The 18,129-nt window shown below is 42.4% G+C and overlaps 1 protein-coding gene and 1 long non-coding RNA gene across 3 annotated transcripts in view; one reads left to right on the top strand and one right to left on the bottom strand.

Moving 5' to 3' along the window:
* Positions 1–483: 483 nt before the first annotated feature.
* On the bottom strand, positions 484–9,982 carry LOC148052361 (uncharacterized). 2 transcript variants are annotated; one of them, XR_015698724.1, is made up of 6 exons: positions 7,605–9,982; positions 4,076–4,242; positions 3,088–3,304; positions 2,481–2,550; positions 1,733–1,835; positions 484–1,136 (listed from the first exon to the last, which is right to left on the bottom strand). It is a non-coding gene; the product is annotated as an uncharacterized LOC148052361 (long non-coding RNA). The 2 variants fall into 2 exon arrangements; XR_015698723.1 differs by lacking the exon at positions 2,481–2,550.
* The window catches only part of IFIH1 (interferon induced with helicase C domain 1), a 29,431-nt gene continuing 21,169 nt past the window's right edge, over positions 9,868–18,129 (top strand). Inside the window, exons 1-3 of the mRNA XM_009462003.2 lie at positions 9,868–10,589; positions 12,422–12,578; positions 14,829–15,005. Of these exons, the coding sequence (XP_009460278.2) occupies positions 10,140–10,589; positions 12,422–12,578; positions 14,829–15,005 (784 nt within the window). The 5' untranslated portion in view covers positions 9,868–10,139. The remainder of the gene's footprint in view (positions 10,590–12,421; positions 12,579–14,828; positions 15,006–18,129) is intronic.

An 18,129-nucleotide genomic window follows, 5' to 3' on the forward strand; every position in this document is an offset into this window, starting at 1 on the left:
AAAATCTGGCAATTGCTATCCATTGAGGCCCAAATCGTCACAAAATATTTTGATCGAAAGTGCTGTCTAAGTATCTGTCTTCAAGCCAGACACTTCCGTTGCTTGAATCATTTTCTTTTAGAGAATTTAGAGTGAACCATGGAATGGGTTTACCATGCAAGACCTACTCAACAGGTAATTTTACTCACCCAGATGAATAGGCATTGAAAGCTTCTGAGACAAGCTGAGCTCTTAAAAAAAACCCAAACAAACAAAAAACCCAAACAAACAAACAAAAACCCAAACAAACAAAAAACCCAAACAAACAAAAAACCCAAACAAACAAAAAACCCAAACAAACAAAAAACCCAAACAAACAAACAAAAACCCAAACAAACAAACAAAAACCCAAACAAACAAACAAAAACCCAAACAAACAAAAAACCCAAACAAACAAAAAAAACCCAAACAAACAGAAAAAACCCAGACCACCACACCCACAGATCTCCTTGGAGAAAAGCCTTAGGTGGGATTAAAAAAATACAATCAGTTGAAGTCCATTCCAGCTGTATTCAAATAGCATTATTTGAGCTTGCCTCCCAGAAAAAAAAACCATTGTATTGCAACAAGCTGGAGGAGTAAGAAAGTTTTGCCTAGAACATTTTGGTTTTTTAATAGAATCCACTGATCTAGTTTCTCCAAATCAGCAGAATTTTTCAGAGTATGCCATCTGAGACAGTATGCCACACTACTAATGAAAAAAATGCATATAGCATTTAGGGTACCTGATGTTTATTTGTGTAAGCAAGCTACCTATTCATAAGGCACTGCCTATTATGTATGACCATAAGCTTTTCCTTTTCATTAAGCTCTTGAGCTTAACACAGAAATTTACTTGTCTGGAATTATACATGTACAGATAAAAAAAGCCATGCTTCTCAATACAGTAAAATGCAGAAAGTATTTATTGCTATGAATCGTGCACTTAGAAATGGAAGTATTCATTTGAAGCACATTGTCTTATCAAGTAGGAAGGTTAAAAACTCCACAATAGCTTCCCTTCACAGCAGTTCTTCCAAACATGAACTTTGACAGGTTGGTGATCCTCTTTTCCTCCAGCAGTTCAGCACTCAGAATGCCACGGTGCGCTGCAAGAACTAGAAGAGGAAATAACAGGCAAGTCACTGTTTGGAGATTTTGGAAGTGTGACAAGTACAGTTACACTAACCATCAGTGAGATTCAAAAGGAATGGCCTGCTTCCATCCTGACAGATGGAGGGACCCACAAGTTTAAATATTAGAAATAACTTATCTACTAGATGAAAAGCATTCACAAAATTGTATGAAGAGATAGTCAAGGCTGTTTCTGCTTTTGGATTTTTAGCAACAAAAATGAATCCTCATTTCATAGTATTAGTTAGAGCATGTCCAAAAATGATTTAATCAGCTGAACAGTTCACATCTTGCTACCTACATTCTAGCAATAACTTCTACAGTCTACTGTGGTGATCCAGCAATAACTTCCCATAGCAATAAAGTAGTTACACCACTAACAAGCAGGACTAGTCACAGTAATAATCTGCAGTAGAAGAGAAGAGCAGTGAATACCAACCAAAGAATTACACTTTCAATATTAACATGCAAATTGAATTATGCGTTAATACTAAGATAAGTGATTTTTACAGGTATTTTGATTATTTCGTTACAATTGCATGCATTCAGTTAAACACACCATCAGGAATGATGACCATACCTTTATCTTAATTTTACTTTCGAGAAACTGTGAAAGTTTAATGGAAGCTCTGATTTCTAATGCTCATACTGCTGGTGGTCAGCTTACCATGAATGAAGCCACTCTGTAAAATTACAAAGTGCAAGACATGCAAGTCAAATAAAGCAGTTATACAAATAATACACCTCCATAATCAGTATCTACACCCCATTATAAATGCTCAAACAAAACTAGTATTAAAAGTTATCAGTTTAGAGAATTTAACATTCAAGTTTCTCATAATCACCAACAGATTCAAAGTGATACCAAGATTCCACTAAAGTCCTATATGTACAAGGATATATCCTACATGGGATATCGTAACTCTGCAAGTTTCTAATCTGAATGCTGAAAGGGTAATTTAAAAAAGGATCAGAAGTTTGTAATTGGTATTATCTTTAATAATTAGTTTCAGCAATGACAGTGACCATGAATTCATTTTTTTAACCCAATTTAGAAAAAAACCAAAAAACATTAAAGTAGCCCGATACTAAAAACACCCTTGTTTTTTTCAGTCTGTCTACTACACAACCAACCGATACACAAACTTACTATCTTGCAGTAGCCTCCTTAACACCATCATTTAATTCTGAAGAGTGACAGAATTAGATTAGGCATAAAAGCCCATTCTTCTCAACTTTGTGCCTCAGAAGGCAAGGCAGTGGCGGTAACCTCTCTAACATTGAGCTATACCTGCCTGGCTGCCATAGCAAAACACTCAGTATCTTACAATAATAGGTTCCACTGATTCCAGACTGCATTAGATATCTCTGCAGTTTTTCAGCATCTACTTCTCCATCCTGTGGAACAAATACTTTTGTCACAGTTGACAATTCACATTTAACTTGCAAGAAATATCAGTGATTTGTCATGCATTAGATTACCTGTAGTGATACCTAAAATGTTCTTACACTGTTAAATAGTCACTGTAAGAGAAGAGTACCTGACCTACACTGGAAGCAGTAAGCAGAATTCTCTGCTTTAAAGCATATCAATGACAGTGAGCAGGTGAACAGGTAATTAAACATCCACTAAACATATTCAAACACACTATCAAAGTTATAGAATTTTCTAATGTAGAATTTACATGTGAAGATAATTAGCAAGTTGATTAAAATTATGACACCTTTGCTTTCAATACTTAGTATCCAAATTGTTAGCATTTCCACTTTGAAATAATAGATGCTTTTCCTTTTACCCATCGAATCTCCTCTTGTTATTCACCTGGTGCAGGGACGTTAAGCAGAAATAGAAGCACTGAGATCCAGAGCCTATGGAATTTAAAATATAAAGAGAAAAAAAGAAGCCCCTCTAATCTAAAAAAGCAGGTCACTCACCTGTAACTGGAGATTTTCCAATACATTGCTTCTGCAGATCTATGTTCTTGAGAAGGTGCATGTCAGCACCACAGAAGCCAGAACCATCTCATAACCTGTGGGGCTGCGCACACGACCTCTGTGAATCCTTGCCACCTTCCATTGGTATTTTTCCCCCCATACTGAACTACTGAATTCTCCTTTTAAACACGTGACATTGCAGTTGTCATATTACCATCTGTAAGTCATATGAAATGCAAGAACTCCTATCACTATCTATTAACAACATTATAAAAATATCTACAGTGTTTAATACTTCCTTTTTAAAAAACACCACGTAACTTTGCAAAGCCAGCACATCCCATACATATCTACAAAAAATAGGTCTAGTCTCACAACATTTATGAGCCCGCCCTCCACTCCAAAAATCATGTGATCTTAAAAAACATAAATGTCAGATTTAGGACCTCATGCCAGAAGAAATACGTTGCATAATATGAATCATCCATTCCGGAGACTCCACCTCCGTGCAACGCCAACCTGGGAAGTTATATGTCTGCATTATACTTTTCTAGCCAAGCTCCGTGTGCAGTACAGAATGGAGTCAATCAAAATCCTAGTCTCAAAAGTCTCACAACTGGCTTTTAAGGTTCTGTTATCTGCATACAGAATTATAGCACTAACACGTATAATAAGGTACAGTAAACCTAAAGAAGAAACACTGTTTCAAGATGGCAGTGAGAATCTGAATGTGAACTGCCAACATATTTTGATTAATTTTATCTTATTAAAGAGCAACATGTCTATCAAGTCTGTAGTACTGTAAACTCTACTGTCAACTACAATTACAATTACTGTTGAAAACTGTACATTTTACCTGAAGAGGAATGATTATCACTGGGAACATTATGCTAAGGTATTTATACTGAAGAAAAAAAGCATGAAACAAAACTTTACTAGGATTGTTTTCACAGCTGATTATATAGTTATATCATTTATATTATCTTACCTGTCCAGCAATGACACTGAAGTAAGTCAACATGGGGTCAGCAGCAGCAGACTAAGTACCAGCACATGCAGAACATCCAGAGCACGCACCATGAGGCATATTTGGTACCGCTCCTGGCATTGGCTGTCCCATTGTCACTGGCATTCCAGGCATCTATAACTGCAATACTTTGGGAGAAAAAAAAAAAAAAAAATCAGTATCTTCACCTTGATAGCCTGAAATACGTCTATGTTACAATGAAAATGTACCTTATTGTATTGGGTTCGCATGGCAAGGTTTTGGTACCGAGTGGGCTACAGGCATGGCTTCTGTAAGAAGCTGCTAGAAGCTTCCCCTGTGTCCGACAGAGCCAATGCCAACCGGCTCCAAGACGGACCTGCCGCTGGCCGAGGCCGAGCCCATCAGTGACAGCGGTAGCGCCTCTGGAATAACATATTTAAGAAGGGCGGGGAAAAAAAACCTGCGCAACTGCAGCCAGAGAGAGGAGTGAATGAAACAACCCTGCAGACACCAAGGTCAGTGAAGAAGGAGGGGCAGGAGGTGCTCCAGATACGGGAGCAAAGATTCCCCTGCAGCCCATGGTGAAGACCACGGTGAGGCAGGCTGTGCCCCTGCAGCCCATGGGGGTTAAGAGTGGAGCAGATATCCACCTGCAGCCCATGGAGGACCCCACACCGAAGCAGGTGGATGCCCGAAGGAGGCTGTGACCCCATGGGAAGCCCGCACTAGATAGTGCAGGCTCCTGGCAGGACCTGTGGCCCCACGGAAAGAGAAGCCCAGGCTAGAGCAAGTTTGCTGGCAGGACTTGTGACCCCGTGGGGGACCCACACTGGAGCAGTCTGTTCCTGAAGGACTGCACCCAGTGGAAGGGATCCACGCTGGAGCAGTTTGTGAAGAACTGCAGCCCATGGGAAGGACTGACATTGGAGAAGTTCGTGGAGGACTGTCTCCCATGGGAGGGACCCCACACTGGAGCAGGGGAAGAGTGAGAGGAGTCCTCCCCCTGAGGAGGAAGCAGCAGCAGAGACAACTGACTGCAACACCCATTTCCCATCCCCCTGCACCGCTGCTGGGGAGGAGGGAGAGAAATCGGGAGTAAAGTTGAGCCTGGGAAGAAGGGAGGGGTGGGGGGAAGGTGTTTTAAGACTTGATTTTATTTCTCATTACCCTACTCTGATTTGATTGGTAATAAATTAAGCTGATTTCCCCAAGTCGAGTCCGTTTTGCCCATTGCAGTAATTGGTGAATGATCTCTCCCTGTCCTTATCTCGACCCACGAGCCTCTCGTTATATTTTCTCTCCCCTGTCCAGCTGAGGAGGGGAACGACAGAGCAGCTTTGGTGGGCACCTGGCATCCAGCCAGGGTCAACCCACCACACTTATGCATGATTAAGAAACACCTGTTGCACTGTTTATTTAAAAAAACAAATAAGTTTCAGACTCAGTCCTACAACTGGATTTATTGTTAAATGACCTCCATTCAAAGGATTTTAGACAACACTTGGTGACAAAACAGAATAGTACAACTCCAGAAACAGTTCCACATCCCTTTGACTGCATTACCAAGGAAGCTTTCTAAGGAAAAAAAAAAAAAAAGTTACTATTGTACTTCTAAGTTTTGTTTTGCTTTGGGGGTGGAAGTGGTTTCGTTTTTAAGAAGACACTTTATGGGCACTGGCAATATTGTTTGCAGAATGCTATAGTCATTATTTTAGATACTCTAACAAAATTTTAAAAAAATGCAGTTCTGAACATTAAGTTCTAATCATCTAATTTTCCCTACATTTGCTATTGGATCAGTCTTTCCTGTTCAGTGTTAAACTGTTTATTCAGTCACTTATCTATGCCAGGAGTTCACAGTACTTTCCTTTTATGCAGGTACCACAACAGGTGTCAGGGGTTCCCTCTTCAGGCTAGGCCACATACAATTTGAAGTGGCTTCAAGTATCCAAGAATCACAATTTCACAAGCAGCTTCTAGATTTCTCTGTGCTGATATGTTGCCCTTACTTATAACAGCAAAGTAAAGCTTAATTTACCTATATGTAAACATGGGATATTTTATTCAAGCATTTAAGTGCCTAAGAAAAATAAAATACAATCACACAGTTGAAGTTTGACAGATACAATAACGCAAGGCTTGTCATGCCACACAATCACCCGAGAGGAACATCGGAGTTACAGCAACCAACAAGAAAGTGACAGAATACAAAACCCATGGCCCTGTAAAAATAAACACTACACCAGTCAGATCAGCAAGTCTTTGGGAAAAGAGAAAGAGGCATCTTTTTTGTCCCAAGCTGCCAGTGTTACTCCTTAGCACAGCTGCAAAGAGCTTCTGCAGATCACATATAAAAATGTATCTTTGTTATATTGCAGAAGCAGTCTCAGACCTATAGTCCTGAAAGAAGCAAAGCCCAACAAGCCATCACTGCCACTAATATCATCTGTGCCAGTTCTGTAACAAGAATCATTTTCAGCTATAGCACTGCAAGGCAATTTCAAAGGAACATAAGAGATTTTAGGATCCCCAAATACACAGTATCAACAATTAAAGATTTAGTTTTAACTAACAATGACTAAGGAGCACACAAAGGTCCAGCCTGCTTACGCCATATGGAAGCTACTGAACACCACTGTCATGAGAACTAAGCAGCAAGTCTCTGGTGACCCTATTTAGACTGAGTAGCGAAGCAACTTAGATATTTTCATCTCTTCTGCAACAACCAAAAGCGTCGGAGCAGCTTTCCTCTTGCACAAGGACGTGTAATGCAAACAGCATCAAATTCTTACACATTTCTCTTAGTGCTGTAGTTGTTGTAAGTGCTCTCCCATTTTCTAACAGCTACTACTAGTGTTTCCAGCTGTACTATTAGTCCGTTGTAAAATGCTGTTTTTACAAAAGGTAGTGTCATGTCCATGACCATTGCAGCCCCCGCACTGGGCACAAGAAACACCAAATATGATGCAACTTTTTTTGCATACGGGGAATAACGGTACAAACAAAATTGTACTCCAGCATCGGGGCAGTAGGTAAGCAGCGACCCCGGTGCTGCGGGGTCCCTAGCTCCTTCTGTGTAAGGATGTGCAACGCAAGTTTACCCGCTGGGTTTGCTCGGCCCAAGGCACCTGCTCTACCCCCGGCCCAGGGCCCGCAGGCGGCGCGGGTCGCTCGGCTGCAGTCGTTGCTCAACCGCCCGCCTCCCCTCAGACACCTCCGCCTCGACTGCTCGGCTCCGCTGGCTGAGCAGCCCGGTCCCGCAGCTAGCGCCGGGAGGAAACACTTCCCTCCGCTACCCTCCACCGCAGCCCAGCCTGCCCCTGTGCGCGGCAGAGAGGGGCGGCTGCAACGCTCCCCGTCACCCGCCCCGCAGCAGGCGCGGAGGGCCGGGCCCCTCCTCTGGGCCACGCGGGCCCGGCCTCACCGCAACCGCCCCGCCAGCGCGGCCCCGCCGAGCCCGAAGGCCAGGCCCTGAGGGAAGGAGGCGCCCTGCCCGGGCCGGGCCGCCCCGCCAGGGGCCGGCACTCACCCCGCCGACGCTCGGGCGGCTGCCAAGGGGCCGCAACGGCCGTAGCGCCGGCCCTGGCCCTGCTATTGGCCAGCCGAAACCCCGCCCACCGGCTGGGGCCGCGAGCCCAGACCGGCCGTTGGGGTGGGCGCGTGCGCGGAGCCGCCCGCGCGTTTCAGCTGCGCCGCGTCAGGCCGCTCCGCCGCCTCAGGCCCCTGCGGCGGCGGGAGCGCCGTTCTGGTACAAGGCGCCCCTAAATGTAACTCCTGGAGGCGCTGAAGTATCTGTGTTATTTTTGCGTGTGCTTCGGCCTTTGCGTCTGAGCCGCCTCCCCAGCTGTACGCGTCGACTTCCACCCTGCGGCGAAGGGAGGTTTTCGGTATGTGGCGAGGGCGGGCGCTGGCGCTGCGCAGCCCCTCTGCCTAGGCGCCCGGTCGGGCAGGCCTTGTGCTCCAGCCCTGCCCCTGCTTATGAACCCTGTGACTAATTTCAGTTAAGTCTTAAAGGGACAAAGGCCTCAAAAATCTCTGAGTTTGAGGAGTGTAATCATCCAGCTAGAGGAGAGCAATAGAGTCAGGATACATGCATCATCAATGGACAGAGTAGGAGCTCAGCCATCATCTGTGCAACCTAGCAGTAGCCAGAATAACCAAATAGCATTGATTTTTTGTCCCTCTGTAAGTCACAAGTGCCCTTTTAATGTCTGCAAACTCGTAGAACCTGTAATGGGTTGCTGTGGTAGAAATAACACTGGGTTGGAATTGCCACAGCCACATACGCAACTTGGGGAAACGAAACAAACATACGACCAACCCATCCACACTGCACCCAAGTAATTCCTGCAGGCTCCTGAGACCTTACAAGAAAGACTGATGTGTCATCCAAACAAGGTGCTGAAGACAAGAAAAAATAGTGGGAGAGATAAGCAGTGAGACTTTCTTCAGAAATCTTTCAAACGAAACTTGGATAAAGCAGTAATAAAGTAATGATGAAATAAGAGTGAAACCTGAGATAAGCAGAAAGGACAGCAATGAAATGAAAGTAAAACAAAGTAAGTTCTACAAAAGAAGCCTCCAACTGAAGGAAGTTCCACCAAGAGCAGAATGCTGTAGCACGTCTCAGCATGACAAGCAGCTGAGGGCACGGTTTGAATTACAGGAAATTTTAGGCTGGGAAAGGACCTCTGGAGATATCTGGCTTCCTTTTAAAAGTAAGGCATTGAATCAAGGGGCCTGGCAATCCAAGTCTTGAATATTTCTATTGAGGAAACTCCCACTACTTCTCTGGACACTACATTGCAGTGTCTAATTGTTTTCACAGTGGAGAATATTTTTTCTTATACCTGGACAGAATTTCCCTTGAAGAAACATGTTTCAATTGCCCCTTGTCCTGTGCACCCCTGTGAAGAAGGACCCAACTTCTAGGAGCTGAAAAACTGTGGTTGGATCTACCCTGAGCCGTCTTTTCTCTAGGCTGAATACACCCAGTTCCTTGAAACATGTGCCAAGCTCTCCAATCCTGTAAGCATTGTGTTGGCCCTCTGCTGGACCCTCTCCAGTTTTTTACTCTCTCTTGAACTGTCCAGGACCAAAACTGAACACAGTCTTCCAGGTGCTCTCTATTTACTCTGTCCTTTTGCCACGAAACATGAAATTGAGTCAAGGAACTGTTGCCTTACCTCGGAATCACAGTGAGGTTCCCTAAAACCCCACAATGGAAACCAAGCCTGCTCCTGAAGCTCAATGACATCTACCACATGGGTGAAGCCACATCTCAGGGAGAGACTGTCCTGGCAGTCTCAGAGACTATCCAACAAGCTCCTCTAGGAAGTTTATTACATTTATCACAGCCTCCTGCTCTGTATGCAAGGTGCAATTCTTCAAACTAAAAAAAAAAAAAAAAAGGGGGGCAAGGGCACAAAAAAATCTTTTTAGCACATGGACAGAGTAAACCATTACAATATACAAGTTGGCTTTACTTCCCCGATGGCCTTTTTTAGGCCTGTATTCTGTCAAAAGGCAGATCCTGCAAATGCCTGCGGACCAGCACGGTCACCCGGGGTTAGCACCGCCGGGGTGCCTCCTTTCTCTGGGGGCGCCTGCCCGGGGAGCCACCGGTGCAGAAAACTGACAGGCTAGTGACCGGCCCTAGAAACTGGAAGGTAAAGGATAGCTTCATTTATGTTTGTTTTTTTTTAAACTCATGGCTCCTGTTAAAGGTTTCCTTTTAAATATTTAGGAGTAACACTGAGTCGTGCCCTTCCCGCCCGGTGCCGGCGTGCCGCGCCCGGCCCCTGCCGTCACACACCGGGCCCGCAAACGAAACCGAAAGCGGCGCTGGGGCTGGGATAAAGCGGGGCGGGGCCGGCGGCCTGGCCGCAGCCTGAGGAGGCGCGGAGCGGGACGGGGGACGCGCTCCTCGCTGACACCGAGCCGGACCCCCGCCGCCGGAGAGCCTCGGCCGCCCCTGCAGGCTTCCCCCCCCCCCCCCGTGCCCCCCGCCGTCCTCCAGTGGCAGCGGAGGCGTCCCGGCGCCCCGGGCGCCGCCAGTGCGGCGATGGCAGAGGAGTCCCGAGACGAGCGCTTCCTCTACATGATCTCCTGCTTCAGGCCGCGGCTGAAGCAGTTCATCCGGGTGCAGCCGGTGCTGGACCGGCTTCCCTCGCTGAGCGCAGAGGAGAGGGAGAGGGTGCGGGCGGCCGCCCTGCAGCGGGGCGAGGTGGAGGGGGCGGAGGAGCTGCTGCGGGCCGTGGAGCGGGGACCCCGCGGCTGCGGCTGGTTCCACGAGTTCCTGCAGGCGCTGGAGCACGGCGGCTGCAGCCTGGCCGCCTGCTACGTGAACCCCAGCCTCAGCCAGTTGCCCTCGCCGGCCGAGGAGGCCGACCACGACCTCTGCGTGCACTTGGTGCAGCTGCTCCACAGCACACTGGTGGATAGAATGCAGACCATACAGGTGGCCGAGAAGTGCCTGCAGATGGGCATATTCCAGGACGAGGACCTGGATCGGGTAAGTGGCTCGCGTGCCAGGCTGGGTGCCAGGCAGTGCCACAGACACTGGCCACCCCCAGGAGCTGTGGGGCAGATAGGAAGCCACAGCTAGAAATGGCCTTGTAAGTGCAAAAATGAAAGGGGAGTATCCAAACTTGGAGGAAAAGAGAAATGGTGCTCCAAGTAAGCCAGTGAGGACTGTTGGCAATGGGCCAGCAGGTGGAATGCCAGCTAAGAACCAGGGAAAGAAGAATGCCATGAACAGAGAGTTAGACTAAGCCAGTGTCTAAGTGGAAAGAATATGGCTGGCTTTACTGTTACTTATCATTTTGCCACAGACTCAGAAGATCATTAAGTGTCTTCTGGCCCCTGAACCATACTAGGAAGTAGTGATGGCTGTAAAGTCCTAGAGAATACTTGAGTTAAAATAAAGCAAGACCTTCCTTCCCCTTTTTTGCCGTAAGTTCACTAAGGAGTATCATACTGGATAGTGAAGCTCAGCAGAAATACCAGTTTGACAAGAAAGAGCAAGTGTTAAACTTTGATGAAAACATTTGCCAGTGTTTACTTCATTTGGCTAAGAATGACTTGCCTGGACTAGTGTGAAACTTATTTGGAACCCAAAGAAATGGATACCCTGAAACAGTGTTAGAAGAAGAAATTAAAATAACACTAGCCATAGCAATAAGGGGAAAACTGGCAAACTAATGGTGGAACTACACATAATATTTGCACTCTGAGCTTTTGCATCCACTTTTTAGGTAGTTTAATGCTCCAGCTCAGTTAAATGACAGTCATATACATAATTTTGTCTGGTGACTGTCAGGTAGCAGTAAGGGCCAGCTGCACCTTAAGGGATGGGGAGCCAAGCATGGTAACACAGCAGGCAGAGGCAGGGGCGTTTTAGGAGGTTACCAGCTCCATTCCCTGGTAATAGGTCCACATGTTTCCCCGGGTCATCTTTTTGCTGCGGGTATTTCCATTAAGCCCTTCATTACCCTTCACATTCCTGCCAGTTTCAAGTCCAACAATGCCTAGACTTTCTTAATGCACTTCTATATTCCTTTTTGTTTACCTCTCCCTACTGCCACTTCCCATGCACTTCCTTTTAGTGTTGAATCTCAGTCGGGGGTTCCCACTGCTGTGTCTGCCCGTTTTCTGGCATATCAGGATGCGTGACTCTCAAGCCTCAAGAAAATTGCCCTTGAGGACTAAACACCCGATTCGGGCTGCTTTATTTTTGGGATGGTCATTTTGTTCCTCCTATGATCAGATGTCAAGTTCTGCTCATGACAGCCTTGGGACACTTTTCCGTAGCTTTTTTGAGGGCAATAGGCACTTGCGAGAGGCTTAGCTATTGTATCTTTTAAGTGGGAATTGAGATGATGAAGCCAGAGTTTAAGAAGGGAAATGTTCCATTTTATGTATGAGGTCATGTTACAGATTAAGTCTGAGCTTTGGTAAGGTGTATGACATCACTTCTCCTTAATCAAGGTTGGCTATTCCCTAAACCAGTGTAAGCAGCAATTATCATTTCACAATAATAATAATTATTATTATTATTTAGTGGTTATTATAACCATTGTCCAGTACTACCAGTCTCCAATTAAATTCCAGGTCTCCTAAGTTTTATATATCTTACCCAAAACCATATGGAATAAACATGAGGTTGGACAAAACTGCAGCAAGTCTCTTCTGATGAGTGGCAGGCCCACTTTATATCTTTATTTTTAAGTATGCTTTAACGATGACAGGGAAGTGCTTTTGTACCTATACAATTCTTACTAACTTCCCTGAACCATTTCCAAAGTCTGTCTCAGGATTGTGGGTTTTTTTTTTTGTTTTCACCAGATCCACACTGTTACTGAGTATCATGGGAACAGAGATGGTGCAAGGGAGCTATTGAGCAGAATAGTGCAGAAGAAAGACTGGTTCTCTCCTTTTTTGATTGCTCTGCGTGAAACCCAACATGGAGACCTTGCAGATGATTTAAGCGGAAGTACAGGAGGTAATCATCTTATTTCACTAGTGTGAAAACCACCACTAGTGTGGTTTTTTAATCGCTTTTTTTGTAGTGTTGGTTAGGAAACAATGCAGGGTTCTCACTGTATTGATTTAGCTGTGACACTGAGACTTGTCTGGGGATTTCAAAATCAAGGTATTTAACAGCTTATTCAATAGATTCCTAAACACTAAAAAACCTTATTAAGCAATGTCAGAAATACAATAATATCTATGTAGTTGTAATTAAACTGAATCGTTACCTTTTATAACCCATTGGTTTCCAATGTGATGTTTTTATAATCATTCATAAAAAATATTCTGAAGATTAATTTGAACAAACAAAACAAACCTTTTCTGGATTTCTCCATCAACACAAGTATTAGTGTTTTCTTTACAGAATGATTTACAAATGTATACGGCATTTTAAAGTACACTGCAGTATGTCTCCTTGGGGATAAGACATTCATAAGTCTCAAGACATCGTACAAAATTTACTATAAATAATACAATAGACTAGTAAAGAAATTATTTACAGAAATGAAACTAAAAGAGCTATAGGTTTTTGGCTACTACTTTTTATTCCTGTACAAGGTTTACGATGTTGTAAAATTATCCCAGCTGCTCCCCTGGATTCTAAAATATGAAAAAGGAAGCAGCTTCCAAATACTCTATCCCTCATTTTTTACTGGACTCCATATACATTTTATAAGATTTTTGAGACTTACAGTTTTTTAACAGATTTCCCGTTTAGCAGCTTCAGCCTTGAGGAGCTTGAGGAGCTCACGAGAACTATGTCTCTGTACTTTTAGTTACTGCATATGGGACAATGCATTAAGATTGGGATAAGAGGGGCGTGAAGGTGTCTCTTCCAGTTGAGGACAGGAATCAACCTGTCTTATGCCAGACACAGATAAGCAGCTGCCATATTTGAGTGTGAGGTTCAAAGGTGGTTGAGTGTTCCAGTCTGCAGGACAAGAACAACCAAGTTAGAGCCTCAGAGGATAGTTCTGAGTGAAAGTCAGATGCTGGGAATAGCTTAGCAGCTACTGTGGTCCTAATTGGCATTTTGTGTTGCAGCTTTGTCAGGCTTAAATTCTTGCCTTTGTTACTTTCTTATCCGTAAGGTAAACAAAGTAATAAATATTTAGCAAATATGCAAGTTACTAAAATTCTTTTCATATTTTTATTTTCTGTTTTTTTCAAACTTTGCGTTTCTGACTTTTCAGTATAGTGCAGACCATATAGGGTAAAACTTAAGTTTAATTCAGTTGTTTGATGCAATACTGAGTGAATGCATTTATTCCACAGTTTCTCAGTAATCTTGGGCAATGCAGGCCCTAAAAGAAACTGTACGGATAAATACGTAAAGCATAAATTGTGTTACTCTTACCAGAGGATAAGAAATTTTCCATGTCCACAGTCCTGTATGTTTGTAGATATGTAAAGTGTGTGATTGCTGTAGCATCCACTGATGTAAGGTCATAGACAGGGAAAACAAAGAACAGGTTCATTGGGTACCTTGGAAGGAGAAGAGTGGTGCTACATTTTATCACTCTGGGTTGATCCCCAATGATTTGTTGTTATTAGCAGACACCTACACATAGAAATTGAGAACTTTATAAAAATAAATCTTAAAATAAATTAAATCTATTGATTTCTTTATTTCTAGTTGCAGAGTAATTGAGTTCCAAATCTGGAAAACCCTGGAATGCAGTCTTACACAGTTTTTGTAAAAAATGTTTATAATTTATTGAACAGCATTTTTTGCCTTTGGAGCATGCCTAGTTCTACAATGAGTCTAATAAAAATAAAAGAACAGAGAAGTCAAAGAGAAATTATTTCCATATTTGAAATAAGACAAAGAAGTGGAAGGAGGGAAAACATTTTGTGAAAGTTCTCTTGGGTTTTCTGTTTTATGGGCAAGTTTTGAAGTCCTGCTGTAAGGTACATTCATTTATGAGCTTACAGGACCAATGGAATTGAGAAGGTAGGAAACATGGTCTAGTCCACAGATTCAATTTTCAGATCTTTATAGTGACTGCAAATATTTTATATTTATGACCGACAACTTTCTTAATAAATATTTATAAAAACATCAACATTCTAAACTATAATGTTTTTAAAGTCAAGACCAAGACCATATGTTATGCCATTATGTGCATGATGAATACAGGTTAGTTCTATGTTTTCTGTGCTCCACACTAAAGGAAATTAAATGTTTTATAGTGCTGTGGAATTTCTATTTATTTTCTAGGAACAGAGAATAGACAAAATGGGATGAAGAATAGTACAAACGAAGAAACAGAAGTTACAAGCCAACCAGGATATGCCATAGTGGAGGATTTGAAACAGCAAGAAGATGTGAATGATAGTTTCAGCAGTGAGAACAGTGTATTGGAAACATCTATTGGAAAGAATTCTGTAGTTTCAGGTACGTCCACTTACTGGTATTTTGTGCTGGTACCAGTTAAACTTTAGTAACTGCAAGTAACCGAGAGAACGTTCTTGGTGCATTAGCTCCCATCTTGCTCAAAAATTCAGGAACACATGGTACTGTCGAGGTGAAGGGAATGAATGAAAAAAGTAAATCTTGATTTTTCTGGAAGCAGTAAATTCCATTTCTTCCTATGAATTAACAGCAATAGCAATTTTAAGGGTCCGATCTATAAATTTGTTCAGTTCAAAGAGTTGCTCTAGGACAAGACTATGTTGTCATACTGGAACTAATTAATCTGAAAGGTAAGAGCTGGTTCAGAAACCAATTTGCTAGCACCATACAGAATGGCTTAGGAGGACACGGCCCAAAAATCTGTAGCACACTATGTGCAGCCTTCATGTAGACATTTTCTATGCCCTGATTGTAGTGATGATGTTTTATCTGCTGTGGGCTGCTTGATTTTCTTATAATTGAGCAACGTTAATGATCTTCCTTTCCTCTTAAATAGCACTTTTAACAACTTTGTATTATTATTTTTTAATTTACTCTGTGAAGAAATTAGTTATTTTCAAACATATTTAATACTGTTAATTAAAAATACTAATATTATTAAATGAATACTTTATTTCAGACCTATTCATGGTAGGTTTATACTATGCAATGAAAACATTAGGTTTACATTGACAACTCCTCCCAGTGTTGGCAAAGTTTAAATCAAGAGGAATGTTTCTGTACCACTATAACTGCAGCTCTATTAAGTACTTCTTTCTCGAAGACTGGTAATTCTATATTGGAAAACAGTTTTGGTTTTGGTAGGTCCTTTAGTGCTGTTCAACAAGTAATTTTTCTGTTTATTTTAAGGATTTATATTTACAGAGCATCAACCAACCATTGTCACGTACATCACATGCTCAGAAGCACGTCTTTTAGTACAAATTTTTAGGAATTATTGTGGCCTGTTGTTCATATGGATCCACTTTTAAAAATGTTCCTTGGGAGTTGATTATGAGCAACAGCAATTACCAGCAACAATTCGCAGACATAGCTGGGAACCAATGGTTCAAACATATGCTGTATGATTAAGGAACCATTCATACGTGTTACAAGTTCAGATGGAGCTCAAACAATAGTTACAACTGAGATAAATCCTGCCTGAAATTATTTTAGTAGGCTTGCTCAGCCAAAGGAGTAAGACAGCTAAGGCTGCTCTTTTTTTATCAAACATGAATAGATAAAAAAAAAAATTGGCTCTGAAAACTGCAGCCTTTCAGTGTGCAACAGTAGTAGCCTATTTCTCATTTAGCATGATATTAACAGGATATCACAATGTTTTGTAGCAAGTAGTGAATTATTAACTACAGCAAAAATATCAACTTGGTTTTCCTGGATTAGAACATGATTTGGCAGTATAAAGAAGAGGTGCCAAATATTTAATGATGATTCAGAACGATCAGCCTGAGTTATCCTCACTCTTAGCTAGGATCCTTTCAGGGCAAGACTAAGGCTCTTAATTGCAGCCTCCCTGAGAGTAGGTTTTCATTGCTGTTAGCCTGATCTTTTACCCGACTCTTGTCAGGTTGAGGGTTACAGTGAACTAGATCTATTAGCTGTTAACTAGCCTGACACAAGCTAATTCTAGCCTGAAAACTATGCTGTCCTCAGCACTGAACTGTACTGAAATTAATAGACAGTGGGTATTAGCAGTTTGTGCAGTTGAGCAGATCTGTTCAGTGAAATGGTGCTAAGGGTGTACATACTACATGGATTCTGGCAGTTTGGTTCGGATTGACTTCAGTCTGGTGTGGACTGTATGCCTGCAAGTGGCTGGAACACATCTCATTTGGTTTCAGCTGACAGAACTTCATTTCTTGTGATCCAAACCAGCTCTGTGATATGAACCAAAGTAGTACAAGTGGGGACAACTGACAGATTCACTGTAAACGTGCACTTCTGAGTTGAACTATACCAGCAGTGTAGATGCAACGTAGCAAGGGCTGCCAGGAGACAGTGCTGCATGAAGATGAGTAGCAGATTCCTGTAGAGGAACTGGCTCCCATTCAGCCATCTTGAAGTGCAATAAGCTTCGATCTCTATGCACTTGTATACACAGACTTAACTGCACTTAGGTCTTTTTCAATTTCCATCCATTCTCATGATCTGTATTTTTAGACCAGGAAGCTGAAAATACAACTGGAGCCCAGATTCTTCTTCGAAGTAGGCTGGGAACCCACCTAATTTGCAATTTGATGCTGTCAAGTGTTGTCAGTTTTGCAGTACACTCTCACCATTCCTTCATGTATTGAGAAGGACAAATTGCAAGGAGAAAGAAGCTTTTTCAAGTCACTTGAAATTACTGCAATTTGCATTGTATCTAAAGCCTCCTCTGACCCTTTTATTGGAGTAGCTGAGACAGAGGGAGTCAGAAGGTATGAGGGCAGTAGGGTCATAAAGACAAAGCAGAAATAGATCATTTAGCCTAAGAAAACTAGAGAGAAATTGTGCATGCAAAAATGCAGATAAGAATACAAACAAAAAAACAACACAAAAGCAGTAAGTTTGCAATGTCAGAAGTGAAACTCTTGGATTAAGGCTACAGTTATCTGTATAAACAACAATTTAAATAAATAGCATCTCTGTTTTTCAAGGCCTGTTTCATAAATAAAAGTTGATTGGAAGAAATAATTATGCTGTAGTTAACTGGAGATTTCAATACTGTCTCATAAAATGTCCCTTAATGCTTCAGATTAGAAAAACTGCCCGTTGATTTGAAAGTAGGACCAGTTTTAATAGCCTGTTTATATTTTGGTCCTTCATTTATATTTTCTGATGTTTGAAACATTCTAGACATAATGTAGCACAGGACAGGAGAGAAAGACTTTTTTAATTAATAGCGCATAGATCCTTTTGTTTTCATTGCATTCCATTGTCTTTATACTTAGTTATAAGTCAGTGCAAAGTGACTGAAAACCTTTCTGTGGAATATGCTGCATTACAATGTGCAAGTAGCACTGTAAGGGAAGACTAGTAAAAGTGGTGAAAACAGCTGTTAGAATATCAACTCTTTTATCTTCACTGTTTTGGAAATGCTTTCTTTTATTATTTTATTTTAAAATTTTCA

This window comes from Nipponia nippon, unplaced genomic scaffold (genome assembly GCF_047370975.1).
Source record: "Nipponia nippon isolate SJK-2023a ecotype South Korea unplaced genomic scaffold, ASM4737097v1 scaffold_5, whole genome shotgun sequence".
NCBI lineage: Eukaryota > Metazoa > Chordata > Aves > Pelecaniformes > Threskiornithidae > Nipponia > Nipponia nippon.